The 18,553-nt window shown below is 34.0% G+C and overlaps 1 protein-coding gene across 29 annotated transcripts in view; it reads left to right on the top strand.

Moving 5' to 3' along the window:
• PPFIA2 (PTPRF interacting protein alpha 2) overlaps positions 1 to 18,553 on the top strand; it is a 458,316-nt gene that overhangs the window by 270,359 nt on the left and 169,404 nt on the right. For 27 of the 29 annotated variants that reach the window (XM_033117052.1, XM_033117051.1, XM_033117061.1 and 24 more), the window contains one exon: positions 730 to 804. The exons of the other annotated variants lie outside the window; for them this stretch is intronic. In XM_033117052.1, the coding sequence (XP_032972943.1) occupies positions 730 to 804 (75 nt within the window). The remainder of the gene's footprint in view (positions 1 to 729; positions 805 to 18,553) is intronic. 29 annotated transcript variants of the gene reach the window in all.

Genomic DNA, 18,553 nt, shown 5'->3' with positions numbered 1-18,553 from the left:
AATAAAAGAAACTCTGAGTTTCATTAATATATGAAACATTTATAAATCATAATTTCTTTTTTAGACAGCGAAAATAAAATAGACTAAAATAAGTAAATCGTAATTCTTTTCAAGCTAAATATGTAGAGTCTTTGGTTCTATAAAATATAATGGTTTAACCTTTGGTATCTGGAAGCTAGTTAAGAATTCCAGAGTAATTAAATACTTTCCAATCTGTCAATAACAATGTAGATCTCTAATTAATACAAAACATATGGACTACACAATGGACTACATTTTTCAGATTCTAAGAATCCTTTTCATGTAGACAGATCATTTTTGAAGTTAGGTAGTAAATGCCAAATGAAAACTCATTTATTAATTTAAAGAAGTAGAAAGTTTTATGCCTATGTCTTAACACTTAATCGGTGACTGTTTTTCAGATGAATTCATAGTATACCTTTGAACTTTGCCTCCACTTAACTATGCATTAGAATTGAGAACACAACAGTCGATCTCCAACCCCACTGGGAAATCTATCATTGAAACACTAAAGGACATGCTTGCAAGGAAATCCCTTGACACAGTGAGGTGAAAATGTGTTCATAGTATTCCTGAACACTTGGGGCTATAAATATTACTTTAATAATAGCCACATGTGACCATCTCTGATGATGTTAATGATAGATTCAGCACAGATTGACATGTATGGGATGTACATTACAGCACATGTTTTGTTTTTTCTTCCAGGTAAGGGAGCGACTGAGGGTTTCTTTAGAAAGAGTCTCTGCACTGGAAGAAGAACTAGCTGCTGCTAATCAGGAGGTAACATACCAACCTTTCTCCTCTTTTGAGGCGCAATATCGCTAACATGATATTCCTTGTGTTTCATGTCACTTTTATTAAAACTGTCACAAAAAATAAATTACTTTCTGTATATGCCACCGAACAAGGCCCGTTGAAACTAGTTGCCAGAGTCATGTTTTCTCATTTCTGATGATTCAGATCTGTCACTAATTGATGAAAGAAAAATTATGAAGAGCCAGTGACCTGTGAACTACTGAGATGGGGATTTAGAAAGACTACAGTCAGAATGCCAGTCCTTTGGAGAAGTAAAACATAGCTCCGAAATTGGAAAACATGTAAAATATCTGTTAAATTTAGAAAATATTACAAATGAAGTTAATCCCGTGGAGATAGAAATGTATTTCCCCTCAGGTCCTTATTATTCTTGTCTTCTAAAAATCATGTACCCGTGTTTAGTGGCATCATTGAATCCATTTATTTTGCTGTTATTCCTGCCTCTAAGAAAGTGTTTCATAATTGTCTCTGAGATTTAAAGAGTTGTTTTCCTTTAGAAGATTTTGCTTCTTTTGGCTATTAGTACACAAATGAACATGGGTTATTAGAATATATATAACAAATTTATAAATATATATATCAAATTTAATCTGTGTAGGCCACTAAAATAGCTCGCTCTTCTCTCTTTGTGTCTCACTCTCTCTCGCTTTCTCACATTTTAGTTTCAAGGCAACTTTTTTTAAAGACGTTTATTCCAGTTATGTAAATATAGTTATTACTAATAGTGGACATACTAAAACAATTCATCAAAATCTTCCCACTTTTAAATAAAAAGTGAAAATTAATGTAATTACTTATGTATTATCAAGGGATTCTTATCAAAATAATAATCACATTTACATTACGCACACAAACCATACACACATTTTCAAACCAGGCTAAAAATCTTATCCAGTACAAACTCACTGTTCTTTAAAATAACCTGGAGCAATTGAGTAGTTTATATATGCTTTTGTTTGTTCCAGGTTTAGCTTTATTTTTTTAAAGTTTATTGGGGTGACAATTGTTAGTAAAGTTACATAGATTTCAGGTGTACAATTCTGTATTACATCATCTATAAATCCCATTGTGTGTTCACCACCCAGAGTCAGTTCTCCTTCCATCACCATATATTTGATCCCCTTTACCCTCATCTACTATCTCCCTCCCCACTTACCCTCTGCAGGTTTAACAATTTAAACTTTACAAATAATGGACTTTTAACTACAGGAAGAATGAGTTCCATGTGAATTAATGGCTAGCAGTGTGAAAAGCATAAATGGTGGCACAACAGTTTAAGATGTAGAGCTTTTTGATAACCAGATCAGCTTAGCAAACTGGATGGTTTAATAAAAACTAAAAAGTAACAGATCAATACCTCCCAGTCATCATAGAAGAAAAGAAACTCTAAGATAGTGGATATTGACAAGAAAAAAAACTCAGTCCTTTTATGAGAGAGAATATGTAAATTATTTATAAAGTGAGAGTGCTCATTCCTGGAGTGTTCAAAAGAAAATATTAAATGTTTATTTGTATCTTATCATTTTTAATTTTGATTATCATGTAAGTTTGCATTTATTTTGGGTAAATCCCTCAAAATAGTATATTGATAAGGATAAATAAAAGTTTTGGTGACAACTAATATGAAAGTCTTGCTTAGTATGACAGTGATAAAATTTCTGTTTGTCAAAAGAAAAGGTGTAGTGAGACCACTTGGCTGAAGTATTTATGCTGAAATTAAAATGTTCCATAGAAGTGAGGCTCTGACGATTTGCTTCAGAAATGGCTACTGAATAGTTCAATTACACATAACATGGGAAAACAGCACTTGAGAACAAAAGTGGAGAACATATTTTTGACCATTGTTTTTAAGACAGTTTTACCCCTCAAATATTACTGTAGTACCTTGTATGAAGTATGGTTCATTTGATTGTGCATAGAATAAATACATTTTAAATCATTAAAATTAGTCTCAAAATATTGCACCTTTCTGAATGCTTTCATTTTGTTTCAAGTGATTTATACAAATAAGAAGAAAGGAAATATGTAGTCATTATTAATTTCAACATATTTATTGTCGTTGATGATAATTAATTTCCATGGGACTTGACCTGAATTTCTACTTAGGAAGGCACAGATCCAGCAAAATAAATAAATAAATAATTAAAATAATAATAATAATGGTAATAAAGTTACCTTAGTTTTCTAATAATAAATCATTCATGAATAATTAGTGATTTTTAAAGTAAGTACAAGGAAAGGTTTGCTTTTACTTCATAATGAAATTTATATTTCATAATGAAATACTAAAAATAAAATCAAAAGACACTAAAGTTTGAATTCTTGATTCTCTATAGTAACGGCAATTGGTGAAAGAAATTTCTGTAAGTAAGGCATGATTGATTGATGATAACAAGATACATTTAGAAATCTGACGAAATCAGTTTAGAAAAATTCATACTATTGACCGCTTTAGAAAAGGAAACTAGATAAATTTTGGATATTAGAGGAAGTAATTGAAGAAGACATTTTAGAAAATAAAGAGAAAATTTTTATTTAAAAAATGAGCACTTACTTAAGAGCACATTCTTAAGAACCAAATGAAAATATGTAACATAGACAAAAACAATCAGTTATTAGAACAAAATTCCTACACAGCTAAATGAGCCAGGTGTTGGGGAAATTTTCATTTGCTGCTTCAGGTTTTAAGTTAAAATTACAATTTATATACAAATGTTCCTTATAATTCAAATCTATTTGTTTTCTGAATTCATATAGCAAGCTTGGAGAGGGAGTGTACCACATTATCAGAATTTGTTTGATTCCTGAGTTTCTAGTAGTGATAACAACAGTTCAGGTAGGAAGGAATTTATCCAAACATTTTTCTGAATTATTTCAGTTTCTGAATTCAGAAGGAGAAATCAGAGAGCAGGGGTTCAAACTGCAAGTGATACCTTGATATAGATATATGACATATACATATGAATATCTGCATATGTAGAGTCTAAAAGATGATCGAATTTATTTATTCTATCATTATATGTTATTTTTATTAGAGGTTATTAGGTCATCTATATATCATTATTCTGTCTCCCTCTGTCTCTCTCTGTCTCTTGTTTACTCTCCCTTATTCCATTCTCACGGATGGTTTTGAAGTTATCACCCTTTAATATCTTTTCTTTATATAATCTCTCCCATGAAAGCCTCATCCATTTCTCATCCATTCAAGGCTTCAACCATGACTTCTGTGGAAAACTAAATAAATCTATAGCTTGAAACTCATGCTCTTTTCTGAGCTGCACAAAAGATTTTAAACATTGGTTTGGCAGTTACGCCCAGCTTTGCTAATGGTTGTATAGATTGTTCTCTGCCATTGGTGTCCAGCAAGGAACAAAGGGGGGAGTTTAAAATCCAGTTTATGGTTTGCTAATCAAGATATACACCTGTGGAGCTGTAACCACCTATAGGGTGCAACTGTTCTAATTTACACAAAGGCACCATATGCATTGGTGGGTGTGAATCTCCACCTAGTTTCCCGAGTGTCCCCTTAGATCTTCTATGGCACATTAATGCAGTGAAATAAGTAGTAGTATTAAAAAGAATATGAGACAACTATATGTTGTGGCCTAGAAAAAGCTCCCAAACATTCCACTTACTTTCTTACAAAAGGTAAGAAGTTGCATAGAATAATCCTAATAGTGTACAAATACAAATAATAATAACGCATTGTTGTGGAACTAGAAAAAAATTGATAGAAATATCAAACTGTTGTTATAAGTTGTCTGTAGTGTTTGCTAATATATGTACTATGTATTTCTGTAGCATTTGAATTTTTAATAACTTTTTCTTATAAACAAATAAAAAGGGTATTATACAGGCATGCCATTTTCCATACTTGATCATTTTATTGGTCACTTAATAAGAATAGCTAATATTTACTGAGTGCTTTAAATTTCTAGGTACTGTGCTAAATACACACACACACACACACACACACACACACACATACACATGTAACGGGGGTGTCAAAATGTATATAAGTGGACACTTTGGTCAGCGTTGCTCAAGAAGTAGTTTGTCATCATCAGAAGTGTCTGGACGCTGATGGTAACCACTCTGAGCACCTCTTGTAATTGCAGAAGTCAAACGTGACTTGTATTCATCTTTTGTTATTGGTATATATTGAGTATTACAAGTTTAATACAGCTTTTTCCTTTCTTAAAATGTGTATGCTATTTTCTGACACCCTCTCTATATTATATATTAGCAAAAATAATACTGGAAGTTAAGTACTGCTGTACTGCAGCTGAGCCCAGAGATGTTATTTCTCCTATTGCGACACTATTCTCTGCTACTTGAAAATATACTTGTCTGAATTTGACATGATTCTGTATTCAGGTAGTTCCAATCCATATATTTAACTATGTCTACAATCTAAGCCCCGTGCATTTATTCTCATCTTTCTCCATATGCATTAAAACCACCATGATTCAGGTTTTCATTAATTTTCACCTGGGATACTACAATAGATTTTTATCTGTTCTTGTCTCCTATCCCTTTGTGCTGTATAATTCTTCAAGGTTAAGCCTGTTAAGCAAAGCTCTGATCATATTGATTATTTTTCATAACGGAGTCTCATGTAATATATACTTATATTTAATATGTACTATATTAAAATATTAATAACAATGAATTAATATACTGTATTAATTTATGTATAATGATATATTTTACATGGACCTGTGATATACCATTAAGAATCTCTTTAATGGTCCTAACCTACAAATCCAGCTCTAACTCCCACTACCCCTGACTGAATCCTTGTAAAATCTTGTTAAATTATAGTATTCATTGTTTTTGAAAGCAGCCAACATTTTTCTGCCTCTAAATCTTACTTATGCTAATGTCTGTCTTGGAATAACTCCACAACTCCTGTTCACCCATTGAAATCGTACCTCCCCATTCAAATTCAAGTTCAGACATCACTGTAATTTTCATGAAATATTTAATGATTTCTTGCCAACAATCATTGCTCCTTAGTTTATATTGCCAAAGCTTATTGCTTCAACATTTAGTACGACTCTTCAGCAACTATTAGGGTTAATTATATACCTGTCTAAGCCTTGGTTGTTAGTTTCCTGAGAAAATGGACTGCATCTGGCACATTTGTATTTATTTTGCTCAGTACAGTGATATGAACCCCTGTGATCAATGTATATTTGTCAAATCTCATTGTGTAGAGCTTTTTTTCTGACCAGTGTTTTCACATTGTTCCTTGGCTATCTCCTTCATAGAGAGTTTGAACCTTAGGCATGTTCTGTAATCAGGAATACATTGATTATATGTGTCAAATGAATACGGTGTTTGTTTTTTCAAAATACAATTACTGAGCAACTGCCATATGCAGAAAATTCTGTGAGTCTCTGACAGAAAGGAATCGGAAAAAATAAAATTATAAATGAAACATTATGTAAATTTTCATGTAAGTTGCCTTCAAGTGATCGAGACAGACATATAACCAGACAGTAAGATGGAATTTAGTGCAAAACTAAATAAATGCAAAGTAGAGGCCCAAACAAAGTACATACACAAAAGCAGAAAGGAGAAATGTATTCATTCTGAAACAAAGGATTAGAGAAGTCTTCACCCTCGAAGTAAGATTATGATTTGGCTTCAAAACTGGGGGAAAGCATTTTAGGCTGAGCAGATAGTAAGATTAAGAAAACCTGAAATTAATTGTTTCAGGAATAATGAAATGCTTCAGGATGATGTTGCATTTGTAGGAATCAGGGTGTAAACATATGTAGCAGTGAAAGGTGGAAAGGTTGATTTCAGAGGGCCCTGAATGCCGTGCTCAAAATTTGGAATTCATACTTTTTAGAATGAGAAAGCAGTGAAGGTGTAGTTACTTTGTTATTGGTTTTTGGTGAAGTGAATACCACTGAAAGCCTATTGTGTTTTTTTTTTTTTTCTTTTTGTAAAGTGTTAGGCTAGAGTGGTGTAGAACTATAAAGTTGGCATAATCTGATATGGCTGGCTGACATATTAATCCGATACGTGATTTTCATCATGACACTTCAACAAACATTTATTGGGCATCTTTTGTTTGCAAGGCACTACGTTAAGTACTGGATATAAACGTATAATAATAAAACTCAGATATTAATAAAGCAATACGTCTCTCAAGTCTAATATGGGAGACAGACATGGTAAAAAGTAATTGTAATGGAGAGTTCTTATTTAATGAATATGGAGTCTCAGTTTGAGAAAATGAAAAAGGTTTTGAAGATGAATGGTGGTGATGGTTGCATAACAGTGTGAACATCTGAGTACTTAATGCCACTGAACTGCTCACCTAAAAATAGTTGAAATGATAAATGTTATGTTATGTAAATTTTACCACAAAAAGTAATTATAATACAATATGACTTAATGTGAAAATGAAAGTAAGTACAAAGTTTAGTAGTATGACAAAAGAGTAGTTAATTGTATGGACATGGATGAGGAAAAGCAGATGGTGTTTAAAATATCTTCTGAAAGAAATCATGTCATTTGTGACACATGGATGAATCTTTCAGGTTCTTAAACTACACGAAATAGGTCAGACACAGAAAGAGAGACAAATACTATGTGACCTCACTTATATGTAGAATGTAAAAATGTCCAACTCATAGAAACAGAGTAGGTTGGTGGTTGCCAGAGGCTGGGGGGAAAGGGGAAAAGGTCAAAGGATACAAACTATCAGTTATAACATGAATAAGATTAGGGGACCTAATGTCCAGCATTGTGACTATATTAACAATACTGTACTGTATACTTCAATTTTGCTGAGAAAGTAGATTTGAAACATTCTCACCACCAAAAAAAAGTAACTATGTGAGGTGTTGGATGTGTTACCTAACCTTATTGTGGTAATCATTTCAAACTATATACATTCATCAAATACATTTTGCACCTTAGACAGTGTTATTTGTCGATTATATTTCAATGGAGCTAGAAAAAATATTTTAATAATCTTCCTAGAGAAAAAAGTTATCTGAAATTTTAAGGGTGACTGTAAAGAGCTTACAGGATGGACTTACAGGAAGGGAAGGAAAGCAGGCACGAGTAGGGAAGGGGACAAAACTGCAGAGACCGGCAGATCTGAGTTAGGGAGAGCTAGAGCGTTCGCTTCCTCCTGTAGACAATGGTAAAGCCAAGAGTTTTTAAGGAGGGAAGAGATATGATCATATTTTTAATTTTGCAGCCCAATGGTACCTCCAAAAGTTAAGGTAAAACCTGTATATGATGGCCAAGGTACCATTGTCATAGTTCAGATTTTTTACGATGTCTTGAAAGAAACAAGGGGGCTAGTATCAGAATATATTGAACTGTGTAGAGAAGAGATATTACCCCCATCTGGCATTTCTTATATTCTTTTAGTAATGAAAAACATAAATATAAATGAGAGAATGAAAACAATATTGTACATAAATAAAAATATATATGTGTATATGTACACATACATACTCAAAATTTGCTGTTAGTTTTTGCCTCTTTAAATAGCCCCACACAGTCAGATTGTGTTGTTAATAGTAAATACATTTTCCAGGCCATTATCCTTAAAAAATGAGTCCAGAGCATTTAGACACAGAAAATACAATAAAGTCTTTATTTCTTTCAGAATATTTTTGTTACTGCTTAAAATTGGAAACCACATGAAAATGTACAATAAAAGGAAGTGCAAAGAGGAATAAATAGAATACATCCTAACAATGTGTTCTCCTTTAGCAGAAGTCTGTATACTTCTTAAATTATTTAATTAAAACAGACAAATGGATTACTCAGAAGCTACAGTAAAAATGCATTTGACAGACGAATTTTCTGTGAATACACAGGTGTGCTTATTTTTAAAGCATTTCTACATGATTGCATTACACATAAAGACAACTGGCATATTTAGCTGTAGGCTGAACTGTATTTTTATATTCTATATTTGTTTAACCACTGAATTTATTAACTTTCAATTTAGAATGTTCTTAAAGAAGTTAACATTTCCTTGTACCTCATCTACAACCAGCCTTATCCCTGAAATCTAATTTCCTAAGAAAACATTAAAGAACTTTCAAGGAGAAATCAAGTACCATTTACATTCAGAAGAATATTGGATCAGAATAGTGGGAAAAGGTAGCATTGGGTGTGGGGGTTGGTTATAGAACTGTGGATGGACCATGGTCATTGCTTTAAATACATTATGGCATTCAATGGTCACAACAATCTTTTAAGTTAGGTTAAAAACTAGTACTCTGTTGACTCCATGGAAATGAATGGAAATGTGGAAAAGTTGAATAGGCAAAGGTGGAACCTACCAAAAAAGGTGGAACCTAAGAGTCTGAGAAGGAGCAATGAAAGATGTGAAACTCAAGAGAGACAAGAGTCTCTAAAGCAAAAAAAAAAAAAAAAGAAAGAAAAGAAAAGAAAAAGAAAGAAATAGGAGAATTTTAAGTGTAGGGATTGGAGGTGATCACCAGTGTCAAATGTTTCATGAAGGCACGTAGGCCTATGTCTAATATGAGGTGATCAGACTTACCATTCAGAGATCACTGGAAATGTTTGCAAAGACAGTTTTAATAAACTGTAATGGAAGGAGAACAGCTGTGATAAAAAGAATTTCAGTCAATTAGAAATTTTTAAATGGAAGATGTTGAGTAATATGGGAAGATTGGCAACTAAGAGGAGAGGGTAAAAACTGAATAAGTAAGCAATAATGAGAGATAGCCTATTAAAAATGCTTACAGCCAATGGGAAGAAAGAAGGAAGAAACACAGTAGGGCAACGCAGGATAAGCATGGTTTCAAGATCAATCATAAGTAGTAGAAGGCTTCCTCTGAGAAATGGAGGAAGGAGAATAGAATGTGTAGTGTAGAAATGATTGAAGATTTTCATTGGGAGAGGAAAGACATAGGAATTTTATCAGAGAGAGTCTTCCCAAGAAAACAGGCTTGATCTGCTAAGAGAGGTGGAGCAGTTATTTTTTATGAGCTTAAAGAGACTGAGAATAAGATAATATAGAATATGGCAAGGAGCCAATAAAACTATGCAAGGAAATTTTAGTGTGGAATGGTAGACCCAGGGGAGATTTTCATTAAGTTACCCCAGTAAATTAAACAAAGTGTTTCCACAGCACTTACCAACTGAAACAATTAGAATTCTACTACAGTATTTCCTAATCTAAATCTATCAAGTTCTTTTATTCATCATAATTTGAAAAGAGGTGATACAAATATGGAATTAAAATTGTCTCAGATGACTTTGGTCACTCGGAATAAATCCAGAGGTGAAATATTTTCCTAAAATTTAACAGGTGTGAAAATCAGGAAGCTTCTGAAATCCCTAACAGCTATATTTAAATAGTTAGAAATAAATTTAATACCTGAAGATGATCATGTGGAAAGTGAGAGAGTTGTTGAACAGTACTTTTTAAAGGAGTTAAATTCAAATTTTCTTTGGGGTGACTGATAGCAATACTCATGTTGAAGTTATTAAATTATTTCAGAATCCTAAAATAGATATAATTTATCTGATAGACCTTTTGCCACTTACTCATTTTTTTATTCTTTGAATTGTCTCTTTCCCAGTTCTATGAGATAAAAGCAGATTTAATATTTTATGTCTATCACTACCTTTATAAAAACAATGAATCTTATGACCGACCTTCTGTTTTCCTTATGTTTGTGCATACTACTCATCCTAATTCAGTTTATTAGCTTATTTTCCTCATTAGTAAATATATGAAATTATTTTCATTATTAGTAAATTCCATGACCAACTTTGAATTAACATTTTAACAAAAAGTCAAATAACAAGTTTTTTGTTTGATTAGCACTTGTAGCAAGTCACCACGGCTAAACTTACCATAAAATAGTATTTATTTAATGACAACAGTATTTGCTGCTCTGAAGTCATATGCCTTGAAGATAATATAAAACTCTCTGATGTAATGTTCGTAGCTTGCCTGCAAACCATTCTAAGTTTCCCATGGACTCCCCCTAGTGGGAACCTCTTCTGCCTGTTTGAATTGTATCATTTTGGGATACAAAATTGTATAGTTCTTAATTAATTTTATTTCATGGAAGAGTTTAATGATAGTTGAATGATGTCCTTTTTTTGCTTTCTATTGATAAACTCAAATTTTCAGTATTGTCAAACGGGCAATTATTGACAAATGCCTACCTACGTTCCTTATTATACCTCTAGATTTTCCCTTATGTAAAGATAAGTGTAGAAACTAAATTACATAAGTTATTATCATCAATAGAAAATGTCTTCTTTTCTGTTGATAATTGTACTGTTCCAGCACAAAGAATCTCTTCCAAATAAAAGGAAACCAAGATGTCTTACAACAACTATGTTAGAACCAAACAATGGAAAGAGAGCTAATGAAATTGCTGTTTGCTAGTTCCACAATTTTCACTATTTCCAAAACCTGTATGAAGCAATTGTTTAAAATACAGGTTAAAATTGTCTCCTGTTGTGTATGAGACATGCAGGCTGTTTGCAGTCTTTTCAGACCCTCTTTTCTGTTTGAGTAAATTTCTTCTTTGATGAAAGCATAGGATTTGTTTTTCTTGGGATAGCAGACATGGTTGTTTTATCTTTGCATGTGGAGATTTGAATTGCTCTTTTTCTGTTAATAGTAAGATCATGCTTGATATTAATGCTTTGATCATAAGCATCATAATAAATTGACCCATTTTATTTTACCCAAGTGTTACTGGAGTATATTTATGAGAAACATTACTTACCTTTTAGAAAAATTAAATAGAATACATTTTAATGAAAATTAATGAGAGACAAGGTGCAAAGTAAAAAAAAGTACAAAAAATTCCAGTTTGAGTCAATTATCTATCACTTACTAATTATGAAAACTTTGGCAATTTATTTAACCTCTTTGCACATTGGTTTTCTCAAATTTTGGACTGGCCTATTTTCCAAAGAATTCAGGATATTTAAATGAAATCATATACCAAAAAAAATATGTTGTAAACTTGTAGCATTAAAGGTATATTGCTGTTATGCTCAAAGGCCAATGACAGCCAGTTGTTAGTTGAGTCGATAAAAACTTTTCTGTTGACAACTTGAAAGTGGTGATAAAATAACATTGTTGTATACCCAGGACTAAATTTAACAAATACTGTATCTTATTTGTTCTTAGGAAGAATCTAGCACTGCATGAATTTTAGAAATGACTTTGCAATTCACTTATTTATGCAATTGGTAAAAATAATAGCATCTACCATTTGGGGAGGAGATTATTTTGTGCCTGGCATCATACTATGCATTATGCACCCCCGCAAACATACATACACATGCCTGCATACACACACACACACACACACACACACACACACACACACACACACTTTTTAGTTAATCATCACTATTACCTTATGAGAAAAATGTAATTATTACTAGCATTTTGCAAATGAGGAAACAGAGGCTTAGAGGAACTACGTGAAATGTTTTTCATGTTATCCCTAGTCAGCAGGAATCCAAAACCAGGATACCTGACTCCAAACTTAGTGACAACTTTTAGTCACTAGGCTGCCTGGCCTTTCTCTTAATAACAGGATTTCTTTACATATGAAAACTGCATTTCTAAATCAACAGTTTATCTTCTACCAGTTATTTAAATTAGTGATGACATCTTCATATTTGTTGTATTTCTGTAGATGATTTCAAGGTTCATACCTTCATTGTGTTGAGAGAGATAAAATAGTTGTTAACTAAATTAATAAAACATGTATTAAGTCAATTAGTTAAATTAATCTACCTGTATACTGCCAAATATTAAACTGGAATTAAACATTTAACTCTGTAGAGAAAATACCATGAATCATGTATTATAAGCAGTTATTTGGATAAATTCAATTACTGGATTTTAAGTTTTAGAATCTAAATGTTTTTCCGTGGTGTAGGCTTCAGTATTGGTGACTGACTAGTTTTCTGAAGTAAATTATATGAGAGCTTTGTATTGGTCCCTATGTTTTCAGTGTAGAAAATGTGAGACCTCAAGTTATATTAAACAAAACCAGAGGACTTCTACAGCATTTCTTTATTTCCATTTCATTTTTGAAAGGGAAGAACACGGACCTCAAATGTTGAGAAATATGAAAATTCCCAAATAGGTGAATTTCTGAGTCCCTAAAAGGAATTGCATGAACAAAAAGGGTGCATGAATTACTTTAATCTGTTCTGGGTTTTAAAAAAAAAAAAGTAGTAATTTGATTGCTCATGATTTTACTTTTTAAAAACATGGTAACAAAAAACATCACAACTTTGATCAACTGGTATCTATCCTATGCTGTTTATTTGTCTTCGCCTTTTGGGGGGTGCTGTAACAAACCACCATAGACTGGGTGGCTAAAAACAACAAACATCTATCTCTCACAGTTCCAGAAGCTAGGGAGTCAAATTTAAAGGTGCTAGTATATTCCATGTCTGGTGAGAGCCTGCTTCTTGGTTCATAGATGTGGCCTTCTGTGTCCTCACATGGCAGAATCAGCGAGAGACACCTCTGGGGTATCTTCTATAAGGGCACTTAATCCCATTGACGTGGGCTCCTCCCCCAGGACCTCATGACATCCCAAAGGCCCCACCTCTTACTCCCATCTCATTAGGGGTTAGGATCTAACATATGAATATTGGGGGGACAGAAATATTCAATCCCTAACACCATTACCAGCACTCAGCCAACCTACAAAATCTGAGGACACACTCCTTCAAAGACTGGCCTCCCTTCTGACACAACTACAAGTTTAAGGGATTATGAAATCTACATGCAGGTTCGGTAATTCACTGCCACAGAAAGACTCAGCAGAACTCACTGGAAGCTACTATACTCACAGTTATGGCTTATAACAGGGAAATGATACAGATCAAAATTAGCCAAGGAACGCAACATATAGGGCAGAGTCTGGAAGGATTTCAAACACCAGACTTCTGTTGTCCTCAGGATGCCCTTTCCTCCTCGAACTGCTATGTGATAATACACACAGAGTACTGCCAACCCAGGAAGCTCACTCAAGCTTGCAGTATCCGAGGTGTGTATTGAGGTTTCACTACAGAAGCATCATTGATTGATTGTCCAAGTGGTTGATGTTAGCCTCCAGGTCAAGACGTAAAGCCTCCTAAACGATATGGTAGGTCTTTGGGGCATAACTAGCCTCTAAGATGAGATCATTAAGGGTGGCCAGTCCCATCCTAAGATCCATTGTGGCAGACCTCGACCTAAACAAAAGTACTATGAGCAGGTGTGATGCAGATTTTCTCCCTAAAAGCTCAGAGCAAAGGCCAGACCTCTCTTCGGGCAAAGCCAGATTCTTTTCTACACAGCTATAAATCATCTTAACTTTCTGTCTTAGTTGAAGGTGTTTTTTTGTTTTTGTTTCTGTAAATACTTAGTTTTGAGAAGATCTCTTTATTTAATAATATGTTGATAAAACCGATATGTTATTTTCCACTCAGAAAACACTATAATTGGGAACTAAGGAGGAACAAAAACCTATAAGTAAAATCAGATTATGTGTTGAGGAAGTCTTATACTATCAGTTTTAAGAAAAAGTGAAGGGGAAGGAAGTGGGGAGATGGAGAGGAGAAATGCGTAGTTTTTTAAGAGCAAAATGCAATACACTCCAATTACAGTGTCATTAGAGATATTTCTGGGGCACCTGTTTTTGAGATACTGGGCTGGGTCAAGCCTAGTTAAGTGCTGCTTTTCCACACTCTGCCAGGCAGCTTCAATCACTTAGCTCCCCTCATCTTCAGGTTTACGGATCCCCACATCATAAGCTAACTGCTATTGTTAACAGTGAGAATTCACTGAGATCCTGCTATTGCCTCATCACCTTATAAGGCAGGAAGTACTGTCGCCATTTTAAAGATGCAGAAAACATGATTCTAAAGCTTGAAGCAACTCATGCGGAATCCACAGCTAGTGAATGACTGAGCCAATGCCCTTTTCTTGGGTCTATTCATTTCTTTGAATCTTTCCTTTTTAAATCTCTTCACAAGGTTTTAGTTATTATCCACTGATTTCTAGAAGTAGAGCTATCATCTGTTCAAGGGATTGCATGGATTTTCACGTTCACTGTTGTTTCTGATGTATCTACAACAAAAGGGCTAGAGGAGGAAAATAAGTTAATATTTCAGTATTAGAAATACAATCCACCGAAGTTCTGTTGTCCTTTTTTAAAAAATTTATTTCCGATACATAGCCTGTCACCAAAAAGGAGACATAGATAGAGAGGTAATATGTCATCGTGGAACAGTTCTCAATTCTGTGTGTACACCAGCATCACCTATAAAGCATTTGAAAAATACAAATGTATCCAGAAATTCTGATTCATCATTAGCATGAGGCCTGGCTATCTGCACTTAAAAGAGAAAAGAAAAAGTTATATAATTGATTCTGATTTACGCCTGTAGTTGTGAACTAGAAGGGGGACACAGTAGAGAAAAATCATGGTCAGACATAGGTTTGGCTCTCTCGCCTGCCCTTTGTAATCTGTGTGATTTAAGTAAGTCAGTTAACATTTTAAATGTGTGCATGTCTATCAATAAATATAGATGAGATCAAAACCTACCTCTAAGTCTATTTTATTAACGAATTGAGATAATGCAAAGTAAAAAATCTAGCACAATGAACGTAACAATCACTCAAAAAATGATAAATAATCATGCTGATAATCAAAATGGTCTTGATGATTCTTACTTCTGCAATGAAAATAATTTGGGAGACACATAGAACTTTTCCCATGAAAGGGCGATTAAGACATTATGCAAGTGTCAGAAGCATTCTGCCCAAGGCTGGTTAGAACTCAGGGATATGGTTGGAAAGTGTGACTAAGTTTCACCAGAAAATTAAATTAACATGCTCAAAACACTTTTCAGATATCAGACGCAAGATTCAGGGGTGACACATTTAGGCTCCATGTGGAAGCACCTATGAGTGCAGGACGAGGCCTGGATTTCCTACAGGAGGATACTGGTGACATAAATGTTTGGACCAATTTACACTCTGGTCCCAGTTCCTGGCGTCAGTCATTAGATTGCAACCCCGTTCTCCTAGGGATGCTGATATACGTCTCATGCATGACTGAGCTAGCATCCAACCCTGTCACCTCGCCTTACTAGTTATTTGTGGTAGAATATTAAGCTCCATCTGTCCATCAAGACCACCTCATTGCAAAACCCCCAGTCCAACGTGGTGCTCAGACCAAGGTGCTCAGCAATCTTTGCACACTTCTAACCATGGTGGCAGAAACTTGAATGGTTACTGAATTTACTGCTAGGGTCCATGCTCCCTTGAAACTTAAGGATGTGCATTCCACTTATATCAGAATTCCTTCACAGGAACAGTACATAATCTTAGACATACTTCCTATAACAGCAAAAGTAGCTAATTTTATCTGTACATAAACTCAATATGGTGCTTCTAAAATTTGCAGCTGGTTCTAAATCATAAAATCCATTTGTGCAACTTGCTTTTATCCTTCCCTACTGATTGAGTTTATCACAATTTTTATTGGCTCCTCTCTCTCTCTCTCTCTCTCTCTCTCTCTCTCTCGCTCTCTCGCTCTCTCGCTCTCTCGCTCTCTCGCTCTCACAAACACTCACACACACACACACACATACACACATTTCTATCTTTGGGTTGAAGAGTCTGCCACGTTTGTCACCACTTCTGGCCAGCAGGATCTGGAAGGGAATCAAAAAACATATAGGGGTAACATTTAGTAGCACAAATGATTTGTGCTTATATTCCATTGAACAAAACGTGGTCTCACAGTTACTCTAGACTATAAAAGAAACTAGCAAGTACAATCTCTATTTTGGTCGTTATATTCAGGAGTTCCATTGCTAAAGAATGAGAGAATGGATATTAAAGTGCAACAAGTAGCATGTAGAACACACAGAATATAAAGAATGTTTGGAAATCATTAATAAAGTCATATAAAAATATATAAACAAATATCAGTAACATTCTCACACCAGCAGTAAATATAAATGAAAAGTAACAAAACCAAAATAATAAAAACCGAATACCATGAAAAACGATTAATCAAAAATATATGTAAGGCTAATTTAAGACCTTATTTATATTTAGCAGAAATAATATTCTTCAACAAACATTTATTAAAACAACAACATTAATAACTAACATTTACAAAGTACCTACAACATGAGAGGCCCTCTTCTAACTGTTTTATACATTTTTACTCATTTGATCTTCACATTAGTAACCTTTGAGGCTGGTATTACAAGTGTCATCATTTACAGAGGGAGACGCAGAGGGATAAACTGAGGCACAGAGAGGTTAAATAACTTAAGCCCACACTGTCAAAAAGTAGAACCAGAATTCTGCTTCACCGTTCACACCCTTAATCAGAACTCTGTGTTATCTGCTGGACAGGTATCAAGCACTGTTTGGAGCGTTGAGGACATTCCAGTAACTAAGTCAGAAGTAATATCATCCCTCAAAGAGCTTATATTAGAAACATAAATTTAAAAATAATTTTAGGTAATGATAAATTTTGTGAGAAAAATTACACAGAGCTATGGGTAGACAGTATTACAAATATAATCCACACGTACTTTTAAAGTTCTTCCTGTCTTCTCTTAGTTCTTTCGTAACATTATTAACCAATGTCATCATGTCGTCCAAAATAATCCTATTTAAACATAGGTATACAAAAGAGCACAGGAAAAAAAATACATTCAAGTAATTTCACTTCCAGGAATATGTTATCCTATGTTTCTACTGATTTAACTGAAATTAGAAACAATGTGTTCAAGTGAAGAGAGAACATAAATCTAAAAATCAGGAAATGCAATTATAGTTCTGATTTTCAGTGGGCCTATTAGAACAGTTTTTTGGTTTGTTTTTTTTGTATGGTTTTTAAGAGATGGATATGAACTACTACACCAGGGATCCGCAAACTTTTCTCTAAAGAGCCATCTAGTAAATATTTCAGGCTCAGTGGGCCATATGGTCTGTCAGAGTTAGTCTACCATTGTAGAACAGAAGCAATCAGACAATTATGTAACAAATGAGTTTGGCCATGTTCCAATAAAAATGAATTTATGGACACTGGAAATTCAATTTCTTATAATTTTTATGTGTCACAAAGTATTACCCTTCTGTTGATTTTTCTCAGTCGTTGAAAAAGAGTAAAACTTCTGCACTTGAAAAATTTGTACATGTTGGTCCTTCAACTGAAGGGTATTATAAGGGTTACCTAGAAGCATATTAAAATTCAGATTCATTGAAACGGAGGCCACATTTTTAACAAGCATCACATGTGCTTTTGATGCACTTGATTTTGAACTGCTAATAAGAACCTTGACCTAAATATAACATACACATAGAACATATAACCCATAAACTGGAGATTACCAAGCAGTGAGATAAGTATCGCCATAGAAATAAGAAGCAGCGAAAGAATTTGAAATATCCGGTGAAAAGTGGGTGGTGAAGAGTAGTTAGAAGTTAGTGTGGACAAGTGGGGAGAAAGTGGCAAGTATCAAACCCTCACTCTATATGGAATATTTAATTGGGTGCTCTGAGTATGGTCTGTCCTGCGTGGAAAAGAAGGTTGAGAATAGGAAACAAAAGAAGCCAAGACACTGAACACAGGAGCCATGGTCTCCACCAGGGGAAGGTACTTTCTCCCCAAGTGGCTCTCCCATTTGC

This window comes from Rhinolophus ferrumequinum, chromosome 10, assembly GCF_004115265.2.
Source record: "Rhinolophus ferrumequinum isolate MPI-CBG mRhiFer1 chromosome 10, mRhiFer1_v1.p, whole genome shotgun sequence".
NCBI classification, from domain to species: domain Eukaryota; kingdom Metazoa; phylum Chordata; class Mammalia; order Chiroptera; family Rhinolophidae; genus Rhinolophus; species Rhinolophus ferrumequinum.
Note: the sequence above shows the minus strand (reverse complement) of the source record. Positions and strands in the feature narration are given on the sequence as shown.